We start from the raw sequence: 21,685 nt of genomic DNA, 5'->3' as shown, positions 1-21,685 counted from the left end.
TAAACGCCACTGCTTACTTGAGGCTTCCCAGGGAATTTAAATCACTCGATTTCCTCGGTATAAGCTATTGCCACGTCTTTTTAGCCCACCGACTAAAATTTGTCAATTTGAATATTGAGGAAATTATTCAAGTGACGGTCGTATTAACCCACATTTCCTAGTTTCTCAAACATTGTCTGCGCCGAGCCTTTTTCAAAATGGCGGGGAAAAGAACCAGAAATGGCTGACTCACGGCGAAGCGGAAATTGTCAGACATAAATTTAGGGTTCTCTTGAAAAACGCAGATGGTGTCAAGACTGTTAAGAGTGTGAAGGGAAATATATCGCTGTTTTGACATATATTGTTACATGAAACCCTGAAACTTCTGCGCGTTCACCTGTAATGATAGCATTTTTCGCTAAAACTGCTTTTGCTGTAATTTTGGACTCTGACGAGGTCTGTGATTCTGCTCACATGGTGGACTCATGGTGCGCGCTAAAATCAGACTTGTTTTATTCACTGAGGAGCCAGAGTTTCAATAACTGACGGTTCTTGTTTTTTTCTTTCTAATTAATACACTTTGCTGATGCCATAAGGCAATTTTGATTATTCTATGAATATCGTGGTTGATTAGACTATGACAATGCGTAAACTGTTTTTTTTGTCTCATTAGTGTAGGTACTTGAAGTTGGACTCTCTTTCTTTTGTAAATTTATTACAACTGTCATTTCAAATTTGTTAATATTGTTAATTGACTTCTGTCATTACGTGACCTAGTTTTGAAATAGATTTCCGATCATTCTTGCTTATTCTAGGCGAGGCCTGTTCAAAATTTCCTTAATCTGTCGAAAAAGCCGTTTCATAGGCTTGATTTCAGCTGCTCACTCGAGTTGGGTCTATGTTCCTTCCTGCTCCAGTTCGGGGAAGGAACGCGGTCTCCCTGAAAAACGGCTGGTAATCGAGCTTGTAGGCCGATGCCCAGGCCCCCACCAAGGCCGACACCTAAGGCCTCCTTTCATTCCAAATCCATTCTCATATTCCCGTCTTCGCTCCTCTTAGCCGGCGGGGCCTTGGCACCAGAAAGGCCCCGCCGGTATGCAAATTTGTAAATCTGCTCGAAATTCCGTGGGCGGAATTTTTCCCGTCAGTGCTATTTTTAGATGTCACAAAGTTGCATTGTTCAATAACAGAGTTTTTTTCCGTTTTCAAACTTGTTTGCCACTGTCGTATTTTCCCTTGTCTTTATTATATGAGGGTTTAATATATGCATGTAAAACGTTAACATACTGAGACATAAAATCCAAACACACTGAAACTGGTTTAAAAATTTTAAACCAAAATTAATCAATTTCTCCTGAAACCAAATTCGAACGTTGTACTTCTTATAGTTTCCAAAATGCTTTTGTGAATTTTTTGCGAAAAATAAGCCATGAAACAGGAAATTAAAGAAAAGCTCCTAACAGGTGGCAAAGAAAATTTCCTTGCGCCAATCCTCGCTCTGCCGAGATATTTTCCCGCCAAAAAGCGCGGCTTCCTTGTAAAAATAACGCGGCTACAGGGAAATTTCGCGCCACTGATGCGAGTGATGGTCAAAGTTACAACCCATTCAAGCATGCCATACCAATTTTGTTTTACGAGCTTTTGTCGTCTCAAAATAAGCTTATGAACCTGGTTAGAGTTTTGAATTACGAACGGTTTTTGTCTCACCTTTGACGTTTTTGTCTGTGTCCAAGTTTTAACCAAGAGGACAATAAGGGAAAACTTCCTGTGTACGAAAACTTGCCCAGTTTACGTAAGTCTTACGTACCAAGGAACCCGAGGTAAAAAAGTCAGTTGATCATTTTGTAACTTTATAAGACTTAACGACGCATTTTAGTTCATCAACAAGCCTAATGAAGGTATTTTCTTCGTATCTGGTGCGATTGACGGTAAACTTACTTCATTTGTTTCTTGTAAGGCAAGTTGCGGTAAAATTTTAAAAAGGTCAAAATATTTCACGAAAAAAAGAGCTGAATTTAATAAGCTTAAGTCGGGTTAAGTTTAAGCTTATAGTTTTAAGCTGGCCACCTTGTAACATTATTATTTTTAATAAGGGCACTGTTCAGTTTGGGAACATGCTGAAAGACTAAATTCTTGAGTATTTTTTAATGACCTCCGTTATAAGCTTAGCTTACATCTTGAATAGATAAGTACTTAATTTTTCTCTATTTCTTGTCACAGCCGGCTTAGCAACCTTGTGTGATGGCAACTGTCCAGGCAGTTAGAGAGCAAGAAAAAACAGTTAGTGTAAGTCTCAGTAAAAAACGATCTTACCAATATTTTGATGCAAAGTGGGGTGAACGATCAAAGATGCAGGAAATATTTCACCGTCGCGACGGAGAAAGACTGAAACCTAAAGACTAGTCTAAAATGGCGGATATATGGTGTTGTACAGCACAACTGCATCATTAGAAGTTGTGGAAGACTTAATTTTGTTGATAATAGTGTGTGGTTTTTAATACGTGGAAAAATATCAATTATTGTTAATCATATCAGAGATATTAGGGCCATGAGTTCTCTTTAATTCCATTCCACATGCGGGATCTTTTCAGGTCTTTGAGGGCAAAAAATCTCAGAGTTTAGTTTGAGTTTTTGAACCTGAATGAATACTAACTGGTTCAAAAACAACCTTTCAGAGAAAACCGTGAACAGGGTTAATTTTTGTTTGGGTTTCTTTTATCACAACCCTTCAGTTAGTTGGTCACTACAAAGCCAGTTTATTTTAAAATAGAATTATTTCTATCTTCAGTGGTCAAGCATTTTTCCTTCTCAACAAGTCACAGGTATGTTACAAAACCACCATTCTTTTCCACTACTGTGCTATCTGCAATTTACCTTGTTGTAAGAAGATAATACACGATTATTTAATTATTTTATCCACAATTTTCATGTGAGTTGTATTCTGTTCTTTTTCTCAGAACAGCAGTCAGCTCTATTTGTGAAGAAGCTATTAGCAGTTGCGGTAAGTACCTTGTACATTACAGTCTCTTTAAATTCACCTGTCTTTAAACTTGCATGTCTGTAATTTTCTTATATATGTTTATCAAATATTTTCTTCTAGGTATCCAGCATAACCTATCTGAGGTAAGAACTATCTCTTGTATTTATGTCGTAAAATGTCATGGAATACTACGTAAGGTGATAATGAACCAGCCCGAGATTTGGGAATTGCTGGATCACTATTTCATCAGCATTGTTTGTCGCACGCATGGCTTACTCATACTCAAGGAGTATTTTTATTGGCGCAGAAAAAATGGGTTTAATTTATAAATAAATTCTCTGGGGCGAGTATTGCAATAGGCATCATCTCAGATTATCCACAACTTTATAACATGGAAATGCTTGTCTTCATTACAGAACAATATTCCCAGAACATGCATTTGGAGACAGATGTTTAGAAGGTATACAATCATGTATTTTAAGTAGGGAGGGGAGGGACCTTGAAACCAGAAATATTACTCCAGGATTGAAAATAGTTTATAGGGAATGATAATCAAAGTCTTGAGTAAGGGATTTTCTACATGGATCATTTATCACATTTGGTTGGTGGTGATTTGACTGTTTGGAGACCACACACCAGTTATGTTCCAAATCAAGGATAACTGAAAAGAAACTAATGAACTACATTAAAAAACCATGCAAATCATGTTTAATGCAGTGTAAGTCTAGTTTTAACATTTTATACTTATGATATAGATTTAAATTTGAAAATCCTGAAGGATGACAGTGCTTGTCCAGGAGCATGCCAAGTTATACAATGGTAAGAATTTGATGAGTCTCTTAAAATAGTAACCCTTGCATAAATTAATGTTGCTTGTTGTACATATTTCGTTTTCAATTATCTAAAATACTTACAGGCACTATAGTGATATATTAATTATGAAATAATCTGCTGCATGTTTTCATTACATCTCAAAACAGGATAAAAGGCTGCTTTGATGCTCTTGATAAAAAATATGTAAGTTTTTGTTTGGCCTTTTGCAAGGCTTTCAATACCCTAGCTGATGGCTCTGTCATGGATGTAGGGCATTCACATGACTTTGCTGTGTACTTTCTTCATTTCAATTATGATCAAAGATAATTTGAATCACTTTTCATTTTATATTCAGACAGTGCTCTTCTCTGACCATTTTGTTGTGTGATATATTATGTTCTCATCCTGCAACCCCTAAACAATCCCTAAAGTGCTTGCAGCCAAAGCTATAGCTCTTTTCAAAGTGAGATATTAGTCAGATTTATAACAAACAGCCCCTGCAGTGCTAATCTAAATATTCATTTTTAGCAGTGATTTTAAAACAAAATGAGGACACATCTAATTTTATTTTCTTGTTACCTTTTTCCAGCTCAGGATGATTATTATTGGTGTGAGTATCACATAGTTTTAAAACAGTTTCTTGAATTAAAAATTGTGCATAAGCAGTTGCTAAGAAATGTTATTTTTTTATCTGAAACAGATTTATGGTGATGCTGATAACCCTGATGTAAGTAAAGAAGCAAGCAGTGGTTGAAACAATGATGAATTCTAATTCAAACATGCATGATTGATGTATCACTGCTGGTTTTTCAATGAAAAAGGCATATTCTAATAAGGATGAAAAATATGAAAAATATTAACCCTTTTATGTTATGTTTCTGTAGACCGTCATTGAATCTTACACCTTTAAGGTAGGGTGTGACAACGTCACTTATAGACAATAGTTGCTCTTCAATGTCTCTTGTTAGTTAGATATTGGTAATTTGGTCTTTATTTTCTTTTGTAGTTTTCTTATAATGCAAATGAAGTCAGCATCTTCAGGTAAAACTACTAAATTACATAATTTTGTTTTCTTTCTGAAAAATTATTTCTTTTGTTCAATGGTTTGAGTAGCAAACTAAAAATCTTGTCTTCTTAGTTAAGAAGCGGATTTCTAAGAACATGTGAGTTTTATCATTCCATCTTTTGCTAGGAATGGAAATAAAATTGCAAGTGCTCACACAGAAACAGAGACCAAGAAGGCCACCATACGCTTACTGAGGTATTTTTCCAAGATTTTGAAACTGGTCAAAAAAGTATGGATTTTCAAATTTAACTAGGAAGCCAGTCCTTCTTATTGTCAGTATGCCAGCTTGTAAAGATATGTACTTAATGACAGTGAATGTGAATTACATAAGCAACATCTAACAAATTAGGAAATGCAAATGTCTCAATTTATACTAGCAAACATAGTGGTACCTATGGAATTAATAAAGAAATGAAATGATCCCTTTCTTTACAGCAAATTGTTGATGGCAAATGCAAATTTTTTGCCACTGTTCTGGTAACCAATAGACGTAAAATACGGTAACTGAAAACTACACTTAATCCAACATTCTCATTTGCAGAACAATAATTCTTCTCAGTCAGACTTTGACGTCACTTCCAGGTATGTTAATATACAAGCCTTTGACATCTTACAACAACATTCTGTAAGTTTTCATAAATTATAGAAATTTCTTAAATACCTGGTTTAATGTCCAGTAATTCAGAAACAAGAAAAAAGAAGTTTTAAAAACAAACGGTCTCTCCAAATCTTATTATAGTTACATATCTTGTGCAACTTTACACAGTGTAATTATCTTTTGTTATCTAAATTGTGAAATGTTTGTCACCTCTTTTAGATGATGTAATGATGACAATGAAGCTACTGTACTATGATGAGAGTAAGTGGAATTTACTTGATGCTGTGCATACATGTATTTGTCACTGCCTGAAGCATTTTGTATTTAGAGTATGCCTTACATTTCAAGCCCTTTTTTCACAGTTACACCTCCAGATTATGAACCACCGGGCTTTAAGGTAATATGTAACTATAATTATTTATTTATTTATTGTTATTGTATATGTTATGGTTCAATATTTACTGTTTGCTTTAACAATTTTAAACCACTTCAAGTTTTATTTCCCTTTCTCTCATATTCATTATCATTGTGGGAAATACAAATTCAAACCAGTTGAAAAAATGTTGAACCAAAACTTGTGTACTGATCATTAGCCTTAATATTACAAATTGAAACATATATAGCCGCTTGCGTTTTGCACCACAGAACCAGACATGGTGTGAGATATTTGTAACAGCATTAAATAATTAAAAAATGTTCATTCTTTTGTTCGTGCAGCAAACACCAAACGATTTTTTCAATTTTGTGGAAGAACCTTTGAATATCAAAGTTGGAGATGTTTCAACGGTATGGGAACTATGCTTCCAATACTTACACTAAATGTTTTATGGATGTAATGCCCGGGGGGGTACTTTGGGAATTTCTGGGTGGGGATGTGGTGCTGGGACCCTGGAACCCTTAGCCTATACCAGAGCTAGTTCAGCTGAATTTTGCTACCCTATACTAGAGTAAACTCCCCAAATCCCCCCCATCCATCGACACTGTTGAGGCTGATTTGCGTAAATTTAAACTTGCTGATTTGAATTTTTTTTTATATTAGTGAGTGGCAATTCTTGGTTTCCTTGGTCTAGATAAAATCTTCAACCAACTAGTCAGTTTTGTGAAAAATGATACCTTATTCTAGACCCAAACGCTTTGATTTATATACCCTATCCTAGAGTAAACTGCTTGAAAACCATACCCTTCACAGCGGCACATACCTACATAGCCCATATATGGCAGTGCCCCCCCCCCCCCCCTGGGATGTAATGTCTCTTCTTACTAAGATGAACATCACTGATGTCAAGAGTCATTGTTCAGAGAGGAAGCAGAATACACCATAATAACGTTTCAAAGGTACAAAGGTTAATAAATTACTGGATAATTAACGATAAAGGGTATAAGCTGAAAGGTCGTTTGTTCTGTTACTACTACATGATAGTAGGAGTGGAGTTACAGTTTTACTTCTGATTGCCTCAGCACCAGGGGTGTAGTTAGGGGCCCCCCTTTTGTAAGCCTTTTTTAAGCAAACAAGCTACAACAGGTGGCGAAAACGACATGACAATCTGGTGAGTAGTTGGCTTACAACGAAATATCAAACCGTGTAGAAAACTATGCAAAAAATTGACACCTTTAGATGTTTAGTGAATTGTAGATTAATTTCCTATGTTGTGTGTATTAAGGGTGACCATACTCACACATGATCTTCTATTTTCTCATTATGTATTCGTTGTTTATCTGATGTCTTAAAACACCTTCAGCCGTTTCACACGTAAGTATGGCACTCATGGAACTTTCAGGATATATAATATACAATTTGTTTATTAGCTATGCTGTTGGTCACATAGCTGATAAGTTTTTCCTTAGTCTATGTGCCGATACGCTAACCAAATAATTTATTATCTTGAACGTTAACAGGGTAAAGCTGCGAATAAAAACTGATTGTCAGCAGTTTGAAATGAAAGAGGACGCCATAAACGAAGGAACTAACAACATTGAATTGGAACCTGTAGTAAGTCCTTCAAACGAAAACCAAAGCCTGCAGTTAGCTCCTGAGGAAGGAGAAGAAGCTGATGTCCATTTGGTACGTATTTTACAAAGTGTAACACGGCACCCAGTACTGCTTCCTTTCCCTGAGTGAGTAAAAATGAAGAAAATGTTCAGCTAAGTAAAATTGATTACTACATAACGAAGCATGATCCCCTTGATTTGGGCGGTGGCTCCCCAGTTGTCGTAAATGGGACAGTGTAAAGCATGATGTGAAGGGTGTGAATTTGCCGGATTTCAGCTTTCCCCTCCATTGCCTTGTGACGATGAACTGGAAAAGGGGCAAATGCCGGAAGAAAAGAAGAAAGAAAACGAGGAAGGTAATAAGTTTTGATTTACAATTGCGACATGGCAGACATGTTGGTCATTGAATAAATGCTGGCATGTTCAATATTGCCATTTTTTTAATAAGTCTTATTCTTTTTTAGGACTGGAAGATATGGATTGCGACAAAGTCATTTCTGGTAACTAAATGGTCATAAAATTTCAGATTGTGACGTCAGATCATAGGCATGGAGACCGATAAGAAATTGAATGAGAGTATTACACAAAGCAGCGAGGAAAAAGAAAAAAAATCTTCCCATCTTTTTCCTCATGAGCATATCTTATTCTTTTTATCACTATTTTTAAATTCATTAGATAAGACTGAACAGGACGCAGAGGAAGAAATCAAAGTAAACTGTCCTTGTGGAAATGACGAGGTGAGAGGTTACTTGTGTGATATTTAAACACTATTTCTAGGGCGATGGTTACGTTCTTTCCATCAAGTTATCTTAGATAACGTAAAAAGGATACAGTACTCTTTCGAAACAGTGTTCTTTATCTCGACATTATGAACCTTAACCCTTTTCAAATTTCCAAGAGTGATTTCAACATCTATTTTCTCGTTATAACATCAATCAGATACATTGTCAGGCCGCAGGGCAAGTTACGAGTTATCCAGACATTTAACCTTCGGACATTATCCTGGTGTACCTGATCAGGATAAGAAATGTATGGCAATGGTTAAGCAGATCATATTTGGAGGATACCTCGCAAAGGGTACTATTGTTTCATTTTCACTTGGTAACAACTCTAAAACTATTTAACTGTAGGATGACGGCCTGATGATACTCTGTGGAGTTTGTGATACCTGGCAGCATGCAGTCTGTTTTGGAGTCTTAAAACAGGAAGAGGCTCCAGAATTTCATGTCTGCGTGGATTGCTCAAAGGTAATTGCTTTTCAATTAGAAACTCCTCCATGAACTTTATGAAGTTGTCAATGCCAATAGCTGCTGGGATACTTGACTTCAGTTTTGGCTCTTCTTGTTTCAGGGTGAACACAGTGGTAAATGTACGGATTCCTCTTTGGTTAACCTCAACACTATTGCTCTACAGGTACGGTAACGAAAATTGAAACGTATTTCAAACTGAATTTGCGTTCTCGTTTAGGAATGCATGTTACGAGAACGACTCGCTAGAAAAGTTCTTTAATTCATTCCTCAACTGAGGTTTTTTACTTACAACAAACTTGAAACTTTCGGTAACTTTGGTGCACAATTTACGTTCTTTTTGGTTATACCTCTTCAAGGACTTCCTTTTTCGCATTGTATGCTCGTGTTTTTTTTGTTTTGGATTATTAGGCCACGTGTCTTTGGCGCAGAACCCTGCTTGCTTGCAGCGAATTGAACAGGATACTACCCACCAATTTGGCTCGTCATCTCAGTAAGTTTATATTTGATGTGACCTAACCGGATTAACAATAAACTCACTTACTATAGTGTTTTTATTGCCCTATAGAGATTGAAATGAGCATTGCACAAGGTTTGGTTAAACGACTGGAGAAAGAAGGTTTCATTAGAAGTACTTTGAAAGGAAAGAGGTAGCCACGACGTGTTTGCTTTGTGCATATATGTCCGTGTTAATTCACCAATAAAATGTGAGAGCTGACTGTTTTCAAGATTCTCCGTCCAAATTGTCATGATCCAGTTCCACTCTTGCTTACTGTTCACGTACAGTTATTTTATGAATGTAGAATTATACAAATTGTTGGTTTTCTCACTATGTTGTTTGGTCTTTGGCTTCTCGATGAAAAACACTATAACTGTTTCTTTGAAAGTCCAGAAAAAAGGTTGTGAATACCAATCCCAACGCTGTAGGTTTCCCTGCCGTATATGATTAATTTAATGTGGCCAATAAATCCTTTTCGATTTTTATTTAGGCTGGGGAAAGTTGTTAATAAGAAGAAAGTGCACTCTGAGGGTTTCGAGAAGTATTTCAACAAAGTGGGTGGAAAGTTCGAATCTAATGATGTTGACCTTCCAGAAGTAGTTGCCAAAGATGAAAACAAGAAAAAGGATGGAGTAAGTTTCTGTCTAATTTCTGTGCCAGGTTTCATGGGAGCTAACCAAAGTAAAAACGAGATTCATTCTTCAGATATATTGATTCATTTGCTCACGGTATTTACGTAAACCGTAACGCTTTGTGTGAAGAACATACAACACTGGCGAAATGCCCGCAGTTTTGTAAGCAGGTGGTTATCAGAGGACACCGAACAGTTACCAGATAACCGCTACGTTCTCTAAACAGATAATCTCCGTGCGAAGTTGGGAAAAGGAAGTTGTCTGTATATTGTAGCCGTTTCTTTTTAAACTGTAGGTGGAAAACATAATTCGGCAGTGCTCAAAGATGGATGTATCAGGGAAACGGATGCAAATCTCTAAGAAAAAGGTAATAGTTGCGAGTTGCTATTCTTATTCTTACACCGGGTTTTGTACTGTCATCGAACAAGCACGTGATTTAATTTTCTCTTGACCAACCCCCAACTAACTCACATTTTGAACAACCTTGTAAATCAGTGTTCTCGACAACTACGCATGGAAAGTAAATTGATGTTTCATCATCGATCCTAGCTATCTGTTTGTTTTTGTAGTCGTGAGTAAAGCTTGGATCCAAAACCAAATCCTTGAAAGAAAAATTTTAAATGATACTCATGCATGAAAAACAGTGGAAGGCGATTTATATTTGAGGCTCTCGAAGTCAGTGTCCACACTACGCTGGAGAAATTTGAAAACGCAGCTTTAATTTTGCAGTTAGGCCTACCGTCCACGCTAATCCGTCTCGAAAACGGAGATTAACGCTCTTCAAACGGGAGGAATTTGAAAACGTTGGCTTTGTGTTTCAGTGTGGACAAAAAAAAAAAAAAAAATTGGCGATTTCGATGTCTCCGGCGTCTTGTGGTTGGAAACGTTTGATGCGCTTTTAGAGTTAAAACCTCATTTTCAAATTTCTCTGGCGTAGTGTGGACGCGGGGCCCTACATTTTAACCTGTTTTGGTTTAACTCAGGTCGACGGCAAACAAGAAAAGTTAAAAAGCTCAAAGAGGGCCATATCTCTTAAAGATGAGGTTAGTATTGGGGAAAGCCAGTATTCACTTAAAACCTCGCTCTGAACCATGCGATTTTTCCTGTATTACTTTTCACTTTCGTTAACAACACGTTTTGTTCCAGGCGGCGGAATTTGACATTTCTGACAGCCAAGAACAAGGTTTTGAAGATCGTCCATTGTCGAAAAGAAGAAAAGCTAGCATAGCGAAGAGTGCAATCCTGGTTTGATTCAGTCTGGGACCAGAAAACTTCTCGGATTTTTCACTGTATTCCGATAGACTTACATTTTGTTGCATTTGTTTCTGGTAAACAAATAATTTGAAATTTCATTAATTGCTGTACGTTATTGGAATTAATGCTCACAAGCACGCGCCTCATTAAATGAAGACTATATCAGTTTTGAGAAACACTGATTTGGAATAGAAAATGAACATTTTCAGTGGGGAAATAACTTTTGTTGCTTTTTACCTATCTTATTTGTAAACATTTGCTACGCTTAATAAAAATGCGAAATTTTCAATCTTGATTTGCTTTGAAATGCTTACGGAAAGTGTTGAGGAGTTGCGCAAGAATCACCATCTCAATTGTTGCGGGCATTACTGCGGAATTGCGTCACATGTCACCAAACCCTCCCCCCCCCCCCCCCCCACTCCACCCCGCCGCCCTTTTATTCCTGGCCGTATGAAGAGGAGGATCAAGTACTCAGTCGTGCTTGAAATCATGACTATTTTTGCAGTCGCAGCAGCGTTAAGTGTGTCAGCATGTATCCACATTGACTAAAATATTTGCGTTAAGTTTACCAGAAGGAATATTACATCCTGTGTGTCTGTGTGAAAAAGAAATTACTGAGAAGTGAAGAAACAAATTGTTGAATTCGTGTCTTTGATAAAAATTGGCGCAAACGATTTCGTTCAGAGATACAATCAAAACAAAAAAAATTTCCATGTCTATTGTTTTTATAAAGTTTATCCTCCGGAAAAGAGAAAGATTAGCCTTTCGAGATGTCGAGACCCCAAAATATTTATTCGACACTTTCTACTGCCCATTTTACGGGTGCGTGATGAAGTGGTTGCCAGATCCATAAAAATCTTTTGCTACTTTTAGCCGGAGTCTACTCAGTCCGTCACTTCACTTCTACAGACTAGTTACCAGTACTTTATTCTCAAACCTCGGATGCGCATGTTAGCTGATGGTTTACCGCATGTCAGCATTGTGGGCGCTCATTGCGAAAGTTGACATAGCATACAGCACGTGCACCACATTATGGAGACCAAAGCGAAAGTGGCGAAAGTGGAGGTACTTTGCTTTTGCATTGAGAATTTACCCTATATGCAAAATATGTGATGCCTGTTGTTGCTTTAGGAATCCTCTAACGGTATGGAAGTCGATTCAGCAACTTCAAATCATATGGATGGGAGCAAGGAACCATGTCAGAAGCAACCTTCGTCTACGACGCCGGATTCCAAACCTTCTGCCTCTGAAATGACAAGTGCTGATTATTATTTTGATTCGTACGCTCATTTCGGTAAGTAAAGCTTGTTTATGACGTGTCGTTCGTGACGAGAGAACATCTACTAACTGTGTACTGTTTTTGACATGTTTGCGATGACAAATAATCGATGTGATGATGGATACCGTTGTGTCTTGTCAGGAATCCATGAGGTATGTGACGATCCCCTACAACACGATATCGTGTTTGGGGTCACTTCAGTCGAGAAGATAACCAGCCGAGCGATTTGTAGCAATGTTACGTAGAATACGTTGCAACTGTAGACATGTGATGTACATGATAAGCTCATGTAAGCTGCATTCAGTAGTCAAACGTCGGCATTTCTAATTCGTCTTTTCCAACCAACTTTTTTATTACTTGCTACCAAAATGTTTTTGATTGTAACCTTCAATGATGCTGCAAATTATAGTCCACAGAAGTGCTCATTTTCGTAGAAACAGCATTATTTTGCTTCATAAGCAAATGGGAAATTATATCAAAAAAATTGTTATTGCATTTTTACCTTCCTGGGGATGAGGGCAGGTGTTAATATTCAAAATGTGGTGGATTCTACAAGACACACAAACATGATTTTGCAGAAAAAAAACATTGTGGTGAAATGAAGTGATTTGTTAGTGTGCAAAACAGCTAGCCCTATTCAGTTTGACACTATTTATGTGGGATGCAATGTGAAGTGCAAATTTTGGAAAGTGGGGGGTGTCACTTGAGGGATATCCTCAGATACTCTTCAGTTTTGCCTATGCCGTGTGAAATGTTTAGATCAATTTATTGCATGGGAGGAGAATCATTAGATGGATTATAATCTGGAGTCTGAAATTTGATGCACAAAATACATTTGCTGCTTTCAGCCCAGATATACCCTTTAGTTTCACTATTCAAAGCATTACATGTGAGGTTTCCACCAAAAACCAAGTTTCTTGGGTTTTTATTTTGGCATGGTGAGAGGGAAATGGGAGATGTTATCCATGTATAATGCTTTGTGTTGTTTTCCTAGTCCTGGCAGCTCCCTTGCACATATGTTAATGACTTAATGCTCTTCTACAACAGGAAATGATCAAGGATGAAGTACGCACAACAACATATCGCAACGCAATGTATTACAACAGGCATCTGTTTCGTGACAAAGTTGTCCTTGATGTTGGCTGTGGCACTGGGATTTTGTCCATGTTTGCTGCCAAGGCTGGTGCAAAGCATGTCTATGCTGTGAGTGATTTCTTTCCCTTTGTTAGAACATTTGACCTTAACTTTAAGATCTGTTTTAGAACTGTTTTAAGGCACTGGGATCTCCAAGTTAGCCAGCATGAAGCAGATGGAAAATACTTCAAGTAGGAGCTGCAAATTTTGGTGATTTTGCAATACATATACATGTAGATGGAAAAGTTTGTTGTCTGCCAGCTCTTATTGAAGCCTTTTCTACTATTGCTTATGAGCTAGTACTTCTAACCACACATTAGATACTGTATTGCACAAGCCAGTATGTTTGGATGATATGAGATGTTTACTGCTGTCCTCTTCTGTGCGCTGTCACGAGAAACATAACTGTCCAATGGTTTGTACTGACTGCCTAGCCACTCTTTCTATATGTAGGCACAAATATGTCATATACATGTATACTTGTAATCTGTTTTATTAGTACGTGTATATACGTGTATATCCATGTAGACTGTACTACAAAATGCCTCCAGTAACTCCATTGCTTTGTTTTATAGGTTGATTTCTCCTCTATTATCGACTATTCCAAGCAAATAATCAAGGACAATGATTTTGAAGAAGGTACGGTAAAGGTAACATCTGCATACAAGCAAAGTGGCTCATCAGACCGGTGCTTATCTCCGGTTTCTGTAGCATTAAGGGACTAGCAGAATTCCTAGTGTTTAGTTCCAGAAAAGATCCATACCCCCACCACTGAGGGAATTTCACCTAAGACCCCCCACCTCCCCAGAATTTCCATTTTCTGAACACAAAAATAATGTGCCTCCCCCCTCTGGAATTTCCAAGAGTATTATGTACATCCCCCATACCCTCTGAAAAATTCATTTTGGCAAGAAGGTGTGTTAAAGTTAAAGTGAACACTCCAAATGCTTGGCCGTCTGTGTTGCATCTCACTTCTGTTTATTTTCGCTTGAAGGTAATAACTGAAGATACGCACTAAGAAAACATACAGCATTTTTTTAAAAATGCCTTACAAGTAAAAAGAAAAAAAAAGATTACTTTTCAAGTTACATGTACCTTCCTATATCCCTAGGTCCCTTGTAAATGTGGTACAGTCTCCATTGAAAGACTGTTAAGCTGTGTGTGGATGAAATTGACACCATACTTTTATCATGAACATGGTCGCTTACACACTCCCGAAGAAAGCCAATTTTTACAGCAAAATTACAAACAAACTGACAGAAATAACAAGAACGAGAAATTCTCAAGTTTCTGAACTTATAAAGAAACTAATTTTTATGAAAGAAATTGGCTGCTGCTTGACAGCTTCGAAGAGCTACGTGATAAACGAACTAGGCTAGTCACCAGTGCTTTTCTGTCCATTAAGTGACTTCATGTAGCCTGGTAACAAGTGATGGCACCCATGTTCACGAAACATCATGTTCTTCGCACTTGTTAGCTTCCAAAGTACTTTTTGAACAAAGAAAATTTATTCAAATAAAATGTGATTTACATGTAAGTGTTCAAGCTACTATTTTTTCGTGCAAAAGATCTACTTAGTGGGTAAGAAAGGATTTTTGAACAGCTAGATCGATACTTGAATCTGTATTGAATCAAAGGACATCTGGAAACTAAATCAACTGTTCAACCCCCCTCCCCTCCAGAATTTTTGAATGTGATGGGGGTATGGATATTTCCTGGAACCACACAATCCCTCCTGGATAAATGCTAGTCCATCGCATGGTTACCCCTTAGCAATATATTTGCTAGTACCCATTTGTACACCTGGGTGGAGAGAGACACTGTGAGAATAGAGTGTCTTGCCCAAGAACACAACACAATGTCCCCAGCCAGGGCTCAAACCAGGACCTCTCAATCTGGAGTCTAGGGCACTAACCATGAGGCTGCTATGTCTCCTAAGACACCATAAAATGTTTGTGGGCAATAAATATGTTTTGATTGACACAGCTGTAGTGCTCTTCCAAAACTGAGACTTCTCATTTTCTGACTGGTAGTTGGTCGCTATGTTTTATCTCCAGGAACTCGAAACAAGTTGTCTGGTTTACTACAGTATTACTACAAAAGGTTCAAGAGGAACTTTTTCATGAAACATTTACGTCCAGCAAAATAGACATGCAAGTTGTCTTGTCTCTGTAACAGAACTTGTTTAACGCAATCTGTGTGCAACACCTGTATATCACTACGACTTTGTGAGACATCTGGCAACACTGAAGGCTAGCTTAACTCAGCTTCTACTCACTGGATGAATGCACACTGATTTTTTAAATCACCTTTCCATATGATTGTTTTTGTTTTTTCTTTTAGTCATCACCCTCATCAAAGGCAAAATTGAAGAAGTTGAGCTTCCCGTTGACAAGGTTGACATCATTATCAGTGAATGGATGGGCTATTGCCTTTTATATGAGTCAATGTTGGACACTGTGTTATTTGCCCGCGATAAGTGGCTGGTATGTGAAATGAATGAAAACAATCTTGGAAATGTTCCTAGAGGAACCTTTAGCATGTTTGTGAATTGCATTTATTTTCATATACTGGATTTGGATCTTCTTATTATTTTCTCTATTTCTTGCAGAAACCTGGTGGGCTGTTGTTTCCGGACAAGGCGCAACTGTATCTCTGTGCTATTGAAGACAGGCAGTACAAAGAGGATAAAATTTATTGTAGGTGTTGGCTAAAGTGTTGGCTATTTGCACAAAAATACTCTGAGATGGATAGCCAGACACAGACTGAATGACCGACCCCAGCTGACTGAATGATTGGCTGGTCATAACGTGTCAATGTATGGGAGAGTAAGTATCTAAAATGTGAAATCACTTGTTTTCAGGGTGGGACAGAGTTTATGGGTTTGACATGAGCTGTATCAGGAAAGTAGCCCTAACAGAACCTCTTGTGGATGTTGTTGAGGCCAAACAAGTCGTCACTAATTCCTGCTTAGTGAAGGTAAGTTTAGAAAAAGATATCTGTTATTGTAATACACATATATGAAGTCCCTGTTCTACCCTTCCATTACTTCATTCAAAAGCAAAGAAAGTGCTTAGCTTCACTTCACTTCACTTCACTTCGAAAAACACTTCAGTTCAATATGATAATAACTGAAAGTAACAAACTGCATTTCAGCATCCTCAAAATGTCATGGTCAAGACTTTCAAAATATGAAGGCCTGAGTTTGTACGAACCTTGTTAATCTGGTAACCAACAGGCCAAAAAAATCTGGCTGTATTAACGGGGTAGCCATACGGTTCTTTAAATAAGAAAATGATTGACTGAGCTTTTGGCCATAATAAATGAGGTGGCCATATTAATGGGGTGGCTGTAAAGTACAGTTCCAATGTATGTTTAAATATGTGTAAAATATAAGTTGAAGCAAAATTATTAAAGTGGCAAGACAAAGTGCCAATAATGGAGAAAACATACAAAACATAAAGAGTTGTTTGAAACTTGACAATGACACCTTGACAAGGCTGTGGTCTAAGGAAAATTGCAAGGAGCCCAAAGGTTCCTAACCATGAAATCCTGGGTGTCCACGACTTAAGCTTATATGGAAAAAGTTAGTTTTTCCAGTCACCCAAAGGCAAAAGTTAGTTGCCCGTGGCACCCGGGCACCTCTAGAACACAGCCCTGCCTTGAAGATCCCAAAATTTTTATTATTTTCACTTAAATAGCCTTTGTTTCTGAGAACCTCCAGGGGGGAATACAATATTATTGAGTTACAAAGCACAATAGCAGTATTGAGCAAGCCTTAATTAAGTGCTGAGCAATTGACTATTTTAAAGTTTGTAGCTTCCTCAATGATTCTTTAATTTTTTTGTGTGTTACAAATGAATGCTGTTGTTGATTTAAATTTTCCTGCTGGTACTCAGATTGGACAGGTGTAAAAAAACTATTGTTTCCTTGCATGAGGTTATTTGTATCAGTATATAGATGTATCAGTTATGAGTGGTATTTTCTGTGCATAACAGCAACCATTTTAGTGTGATTTCCTTGTTTCTTTCATGGAACTGAAAAAATTTAAACTGGCAATATATAGTCAAGGTTTTTATACTTTTTATTCCATCTGCAGGAAATTGATTTGCATACAGTCAAGAAAGAGGATTTGTCCTTCAATGCACCTTTTCAGTTGTACTGTCGGAGAAATGATTACATTCATGCCCTTGTTGCATTCTTTACTGTGGAATTCACACATTGCCACAAAAGAACAGGATTCTCTACTGGTAAGTCCATTAACACCACATTGTGAAGTAGTCATGAAAGAACAAATGGCTATTTGCATGTTTTTATAAATAAAATTAAATTAGAAAACAGTCCTAAGAAAATACACGTGCTGATTGGTTAACAATCATGTTTCTAGAACTCAATAGAAACACAGAACTAGCACGAGCTGTTGATGTAATGATGGCGTGAGCAAAGAGAATTTACATTTTGATAATCAGTTAGTTAACAAGTTGTTTTCCTTTTTTCATCGCGGTGTTTTCTAAAAGAAATAGAAAACATGTTCTCCATGTTTCTATCAAGTTATAGAAACACTCCTGAAAGTTTGGGAGAACTCAAAAAAGTTGTGGAAACACTCACCTGCAGCTTGTGTTCCCACAACATTTCTCATTCTCCCAAACTTCCACTCGTGTTTCTATAACTCGATAGAAACACAGTACATGATTTTCTATTTCTTAAATAAAAGCACTTTAGGTAATCACATCCAAACCAATCAGAACCTGCAGGAAAAACTTGCAACTGGCTGGAAGCACAAGAAAAATCTGAAAACCTGTGTTTTTCAGCTGACTGGCTGAGAAAACCCATTCCCTCTTTATTGTTTAGACTGTTTTGCAATTTCATTTTTAAACAGTTACTGATTTCATTGTTTTGTCTTTTAGCTCCAGACTGTCATTATACTCACTGGAAGCAAACAGTTTTCTATCTTCAAGACTACTTGACGGTCAAGTATGGGGAAGAGTTAATTGGAGAATTTGAAATAAAACCAAACCCCAGAAATAATGTAAGTGTCTTTACTAACTTCTTTTGTAGCTACATGTATATGTATGAAAGTTTATGCTGCGTGCCAATTTCAACTGTTACTTTTTATAACACGATCTTTGCCAACATGAAGCAATTCCAAAGAAATCCTTGAACTTCCTAAAGTTTGGATTCAAACCCAAGCTCCCATAAAATACTGGAACCAGTGTTGCAATTGCTAGTAGACATTTGTTGAGAAAAAAGTTTCTTTGACTGATCTATTTTTGTTTTGAATTTTAATTGCATTTTTATGAAATTGGCTGAATACATGTGATAGCCAAATTCTTTGTTATCTTTGCCTCCTTCCCCAAAATATTTAGAGAAAATTGCTCAGTAGTAGACTTAAGTTTTACAGTGTTAGTCTGCTCGCTCAGTAGTAAAAACTAATTTTAAATGGTCTTGATCTTCTTTTCAGCGTGATCTGGATTTTAAGATCAAAGTAAATTTTAGTGGCGAGCTGTGTAATCATGAAAGTTCAGGCAACTACAGGATGCGATAGTAAGAGACTTGTACAGCAACAAGATAGTAATATAAAGGATGCCACAGGTGGGCATGCCACTAGTTGGAATAATGTAGGCAGAGTTAAAACAGTTTAGTGATATAAACAGCAGCAGCAGCAGCAGCAGGTGAGAAAGGCAACTTTCCTGTCTTGATGCAGTGTTCTCCCAGGTTTTTTTAACGCCAGGCTGGTCACCTGGCTTGTTTGCCAACAGGATAAAAAAACTAGAATTTAATGATGCTACTACCTAGCTTTAAACCTCTGACACATTCATTTTGTGAATGATGGACAGTGCTGCCATAATTTGTCAAAAGTTTTCCATTAGTTGCAACATCTTAGCACCCTAAAATGCTCCAGTCTTCATTTTAAGGGTGCCTAAATTCATGATAAGTGTTTAAAATTTAAGTCACAAATTATTAGGAGGACACTAAAATGATGAGCAAAAAGGAAAAAACAACAGCAAGGGCCAGTATTGTTGTACTCTTCATAGTATCTCCTTTGTTTCTGTTACGTTTTTAAGGGAACAAGGGATTGTGTTATATAACTTTTGCTGCATTTTTGTGCTCAGTGTACAAGAAGTGTTATTGTAAAGCAATGCCCAGTCTGAGCATACCAATGTGTCTTAATGTGTAGTTAGTTTATTTTAGTTTAAATTATCATGGATTGACATTTTAAAAAACTGTTGCACCAGTACTCACCATGGGGCAACATCAGAAGGTTTTGGGTCAGATTATCTATAAGTTCTTAATTTTGCCACAAAGCTTTATTTTACTTGGAGAACAGCAAACGGAGTAGGTACGACTTAAAAACTTGGTTTATAAAAGGTGGCTCAAAACATTTGCCAGCACTTTCCAAGACTTTAAGGTTTGAAATTTTAAGGTGGTTCTGAACTCTATGTACAGAATTTTTTTAAACTTTGCCAAAAGTTACTTCTTATCCGGCTTAACAAAATTTGATAATCAAAATAAAATTCACCATGTCGTTTTTGAATTTTAAGCCCTTAATGCTATAATAATGAAGCGTGTTTTTAGCAGGCCATACTGTTGCTCTGGTAACCTATTGTGTCACGAAAATGATAATGTGTTCATCAGTGATTGGGCGCTTTTTTGATACCATGATTGTAGCATAATCTGATAAAGAATGGTTATAATGACCCATCAAAATCAAAGTCTGGATACTACTGGAAACTGTTTTGAGTCCCCTTAATGCAGAAACTACAACTCAATTGACAGTATGTTAGCCACAAACTAATCTAATTTATTGTTTGACTCACAAAACAAGGATATACATAGTCATATTGAAACATTGAAAAATTTCAAACGGGATATCAATGTAGTTTTACTTTTAAAACCTCAAAGATATTGATAAGTGCTGCGAATCCTGTAATCTACCTGCCACACCCTCGCTTGTTTAGTTCAAGCGCTTAATTCAAGCATGTCTCTAGAAAACCACCCCAACATCAATACAGAAGTAACTCAACTTTGTACTCGCCTGAAATGTCAGTCATCACCCGTCCTCAACCTGATCCCGGGAAAGGCTGAGGGCGTGTGGTGTATCAGATGTTCATACAACTGCGTATTAATTTATTTTTAGATTTCACCCGCAACTTTCTGTTTTGTTTAAAGTAAGCGGGATTTTTATAGTGTTCTCTTTCCCTTACCTCACGAGTAGGAAATCCTTGCATTAAAAGGGAACCCGTTTGCCACAGGAGCAAAATTAACGTTGCTTCTATGACGTCAGAGCAAAATACTCCGATGAAATTAAACCCCCCCGCCCCTCTAAGTGTTCGATACAGGGTTATCGCGCGACAGAGTTTTTCCTTGTCCTTCCTTTTATCCTGCCAAGGTCAACAGTTCCATTGGGAACTCGTCTGGCAGCGGTTGACATAACTTGCGAAAATGTCGCCGAGTCTGGTTAATTTTGCACTTGTGACAACGTTTAACAAAAGGTCTAAGACTAATTCTCTGCAAATAGAGTAACTGTTGTATTTCTTAAAAAGACTTCTCTTGTTTAGTTACCGTTTATATCTGCTTACCGTCCGTTTCTTAGAGTTGGTGAAATGAAAATAAAAACGAGGAATTGGAGTAAGTGTTTTTTGGTGTTGCGCTCTTTTAGGGAAGAAAATCTCCACCATTTACCACCAGTTAAACGGGCGATTATGGGAGAACCTGGAGCAGTTTATAGCTTTATTAAAGACCTTGCACTTTCTAGCCTTGATTAGTTTAAGAATCTCTCCTTTTCTATACAGCCTTCATGTTTGAATCTGCTTATCTATGACCTCGATTACTTTAGGACATTTTCGTGTAAGACCTCGAAATGCTCCATCTCGTTAGCAACTCGCCTTGTTTACCACGATATTTTCTTTATTCAATTGAACGAACGTTTCCAATGTTAATCCAAATCTCGTGAGTAACTCACCTGGTTTTCTAGAAGAATTTCCCTTGATCCAAATCAGCAGTGTGAATATACTAAACCTGAGAGGAAATCTTGTGACCAACTCGCCTGTGGTTTTAGGAGATTAACATAGATGCGTTGTTTAATAATATGCTAAAAGAGGAAAGCTCGTGAATAATCTGGTTCTTTCTGAATGTACTCATTTTAGCTGCAACGGCGTACCTGCATGTAAAATATAGGTTAGGGTTGAACTTTTCTTAGCCGCGGATTTCCGAT

General features: G+C 37.3%; 3 protein-coding genes across 3 annotated transcripts; all 3 read left to right on the top strand.

Annotated features, from left to right (window-relative positions):
• Positions 1-2,220: 2,220 nt before the first annotated feature.
• LOC145489506 (HORMA domain-containing protein 1-like) lies at positions 2,221-11,054 on the top strand. The gene is made up of 20 exons (XM_081468487.1): positions 2,221-2,265; positions 2,768-2,801; positions 2,937-2,980; positions 3,080-3,102; positions 3,376-3,419; positions 3,715-3,778; positions 3,940-3,976; positions 4,362-4,382; positions 4,473-4,499; positions 4,657-4,683; positions 4,779-4,813; positions 4,965-5,033; positions 5,380-5,420; positions 5,656-5,697; positions 5,799-5,833; positions 6,154-6,222; positions 10,030-10,038; positions 10,099-10,170; positions 10,787-10,846; positions 10,950-11,054. The coding sequence occupies exons 1-20, from the start codon at positions 2,221-2,223 to the stop codon at positions 11,052-11,054; spliced, it is 903 nt and encodes a 300-aa protein (XP_081324613.1).
• LOC145489993 (uncharacterized) lies at positions 7,346-9,105 on the top strand. The gene is made up of 4 exons (XM_081469081.1): positions 7,346-7,781; positions 7,890-7,925; positions 8,101-8,162; positions 8,556-9,105. The coding sequence occupies exons 1-4, from the start codon at positions 7,748-7,750 to the stop codon at positions 8,703-8,705; spliced, it is 282 nt and encodes a 93-aa protein (XP_081325207.1). The 5' UTR covers positions 7,346-7,747; the 3' UTR covers positions 8,706-9,105.
• Positions 11,055-11,727: 673 nt separating the features above from the next.
• Positions 11,728-21,099, top strand: LOC145490943 (protein arginine N-methyltransferase 1-like). Its single transcript, XM_081470061.1, has 11 exons — positions 11,728-12,122; positions 12,189-12,351; positions 12,478-12,488; positions 13,384-13,539; positions 14,046-14,109; positions 15,814-15,956; positions 16,082-16,169; positions 16,334-16,449; positions 17,570-17,720; positions 18,378-18,499; positions 18,932-21,099. The coding sequence occupies exons 1-11, from the start codon at positions 12,090-12,092 to the stop codon at positions 19,013-19,015; spliced, it is 1,131 nt and encodes a 376-aa protein (XP_081326187.1). The 5' UTR covers positions 11,728-12,089; the 3' UTR covers positions 19,016-21,099.
• The last annotated feature ends 586 nt before the right edge of the window (positions 21,100-21,685 follow it).

This window comes from Orbicella franksi, chromosome 6, assembly GCF_964199315.1.
Source record: "Orbicella franksi chromosome 6, jaOrbFran1.1, whole genome shotgun sequence".
Taxonomy (NCBI): Eukaryota; Metazoa; Cnidaria; class Anthozoa; order Scleractinia; family Merulinidae; genus Orbicella; species Orbicella franksi.
The sequence above is the reverse complement of the archived record's forward strand: the minus strand, read 5'-3'. Positions and strand labels throughout refer to the sequence as shown.

Coding starts and splice junctions, on each gene's coding strand:
- LOC145489506 (XM_081468487.1), top strand. CDS start 2,221: ATGGCAACTGTCCAGGCAGTTAGAGAGCAAGAAAAAACAGTTAGT. Junction 2,981..3,079: donor AGAAGCTATTAGCAGTTGCG/GTAAGTACCTTG, acceptor ATTTTCTTCTAG/GTATCCAGCATAACCTATCT. Junction 5,421..5,655: donor GACTTTGACGTCACTTCCAG/GTATGTTAATAT, acceptor CACCTCTTTTAG/ATGATGTAATGATGACAATG.
- LOC145489993 (XM_081469081.1), top strand. CDS start 7,748: ATGCCGGAAGAAAAGAAGAAAGAAAACGAGGAAG. Junction 7,782..7,889: donor GAAGAAAGAAAACGAGGAAG/GTAATAAGTTTT, acceptor ATTCTTTTTTAG/GACTGGAAGATATGGATTGC. Junction 7,926..8,100: donor TTGCGACAAAGTCATTTCTG/GTAACTAAATGG, acceptor TAAATTCATTAG/ATAAGACTGAACAGGACGCA.
- LOC145490943 (XM_081470061.1), top strand. CDS start 12,090: ATGGAGACCAAAGCGAAAGTGGCGAAAGTGGAG. Junction 14,110..15,813: donor GGACAATGATTTTGAAGAAG/GTACGGTAAAGG, acceptor TTTTTCTTTTAG/TCATCACCCTCATCAAAGGC. Junction 16,170..16,333: donor CAAAGAGGATAAAATTTATT/GTAGGTGTTGGC, acceptor ACTTGTTTTCAG/GGTGGGACAGAGTTTATGGG.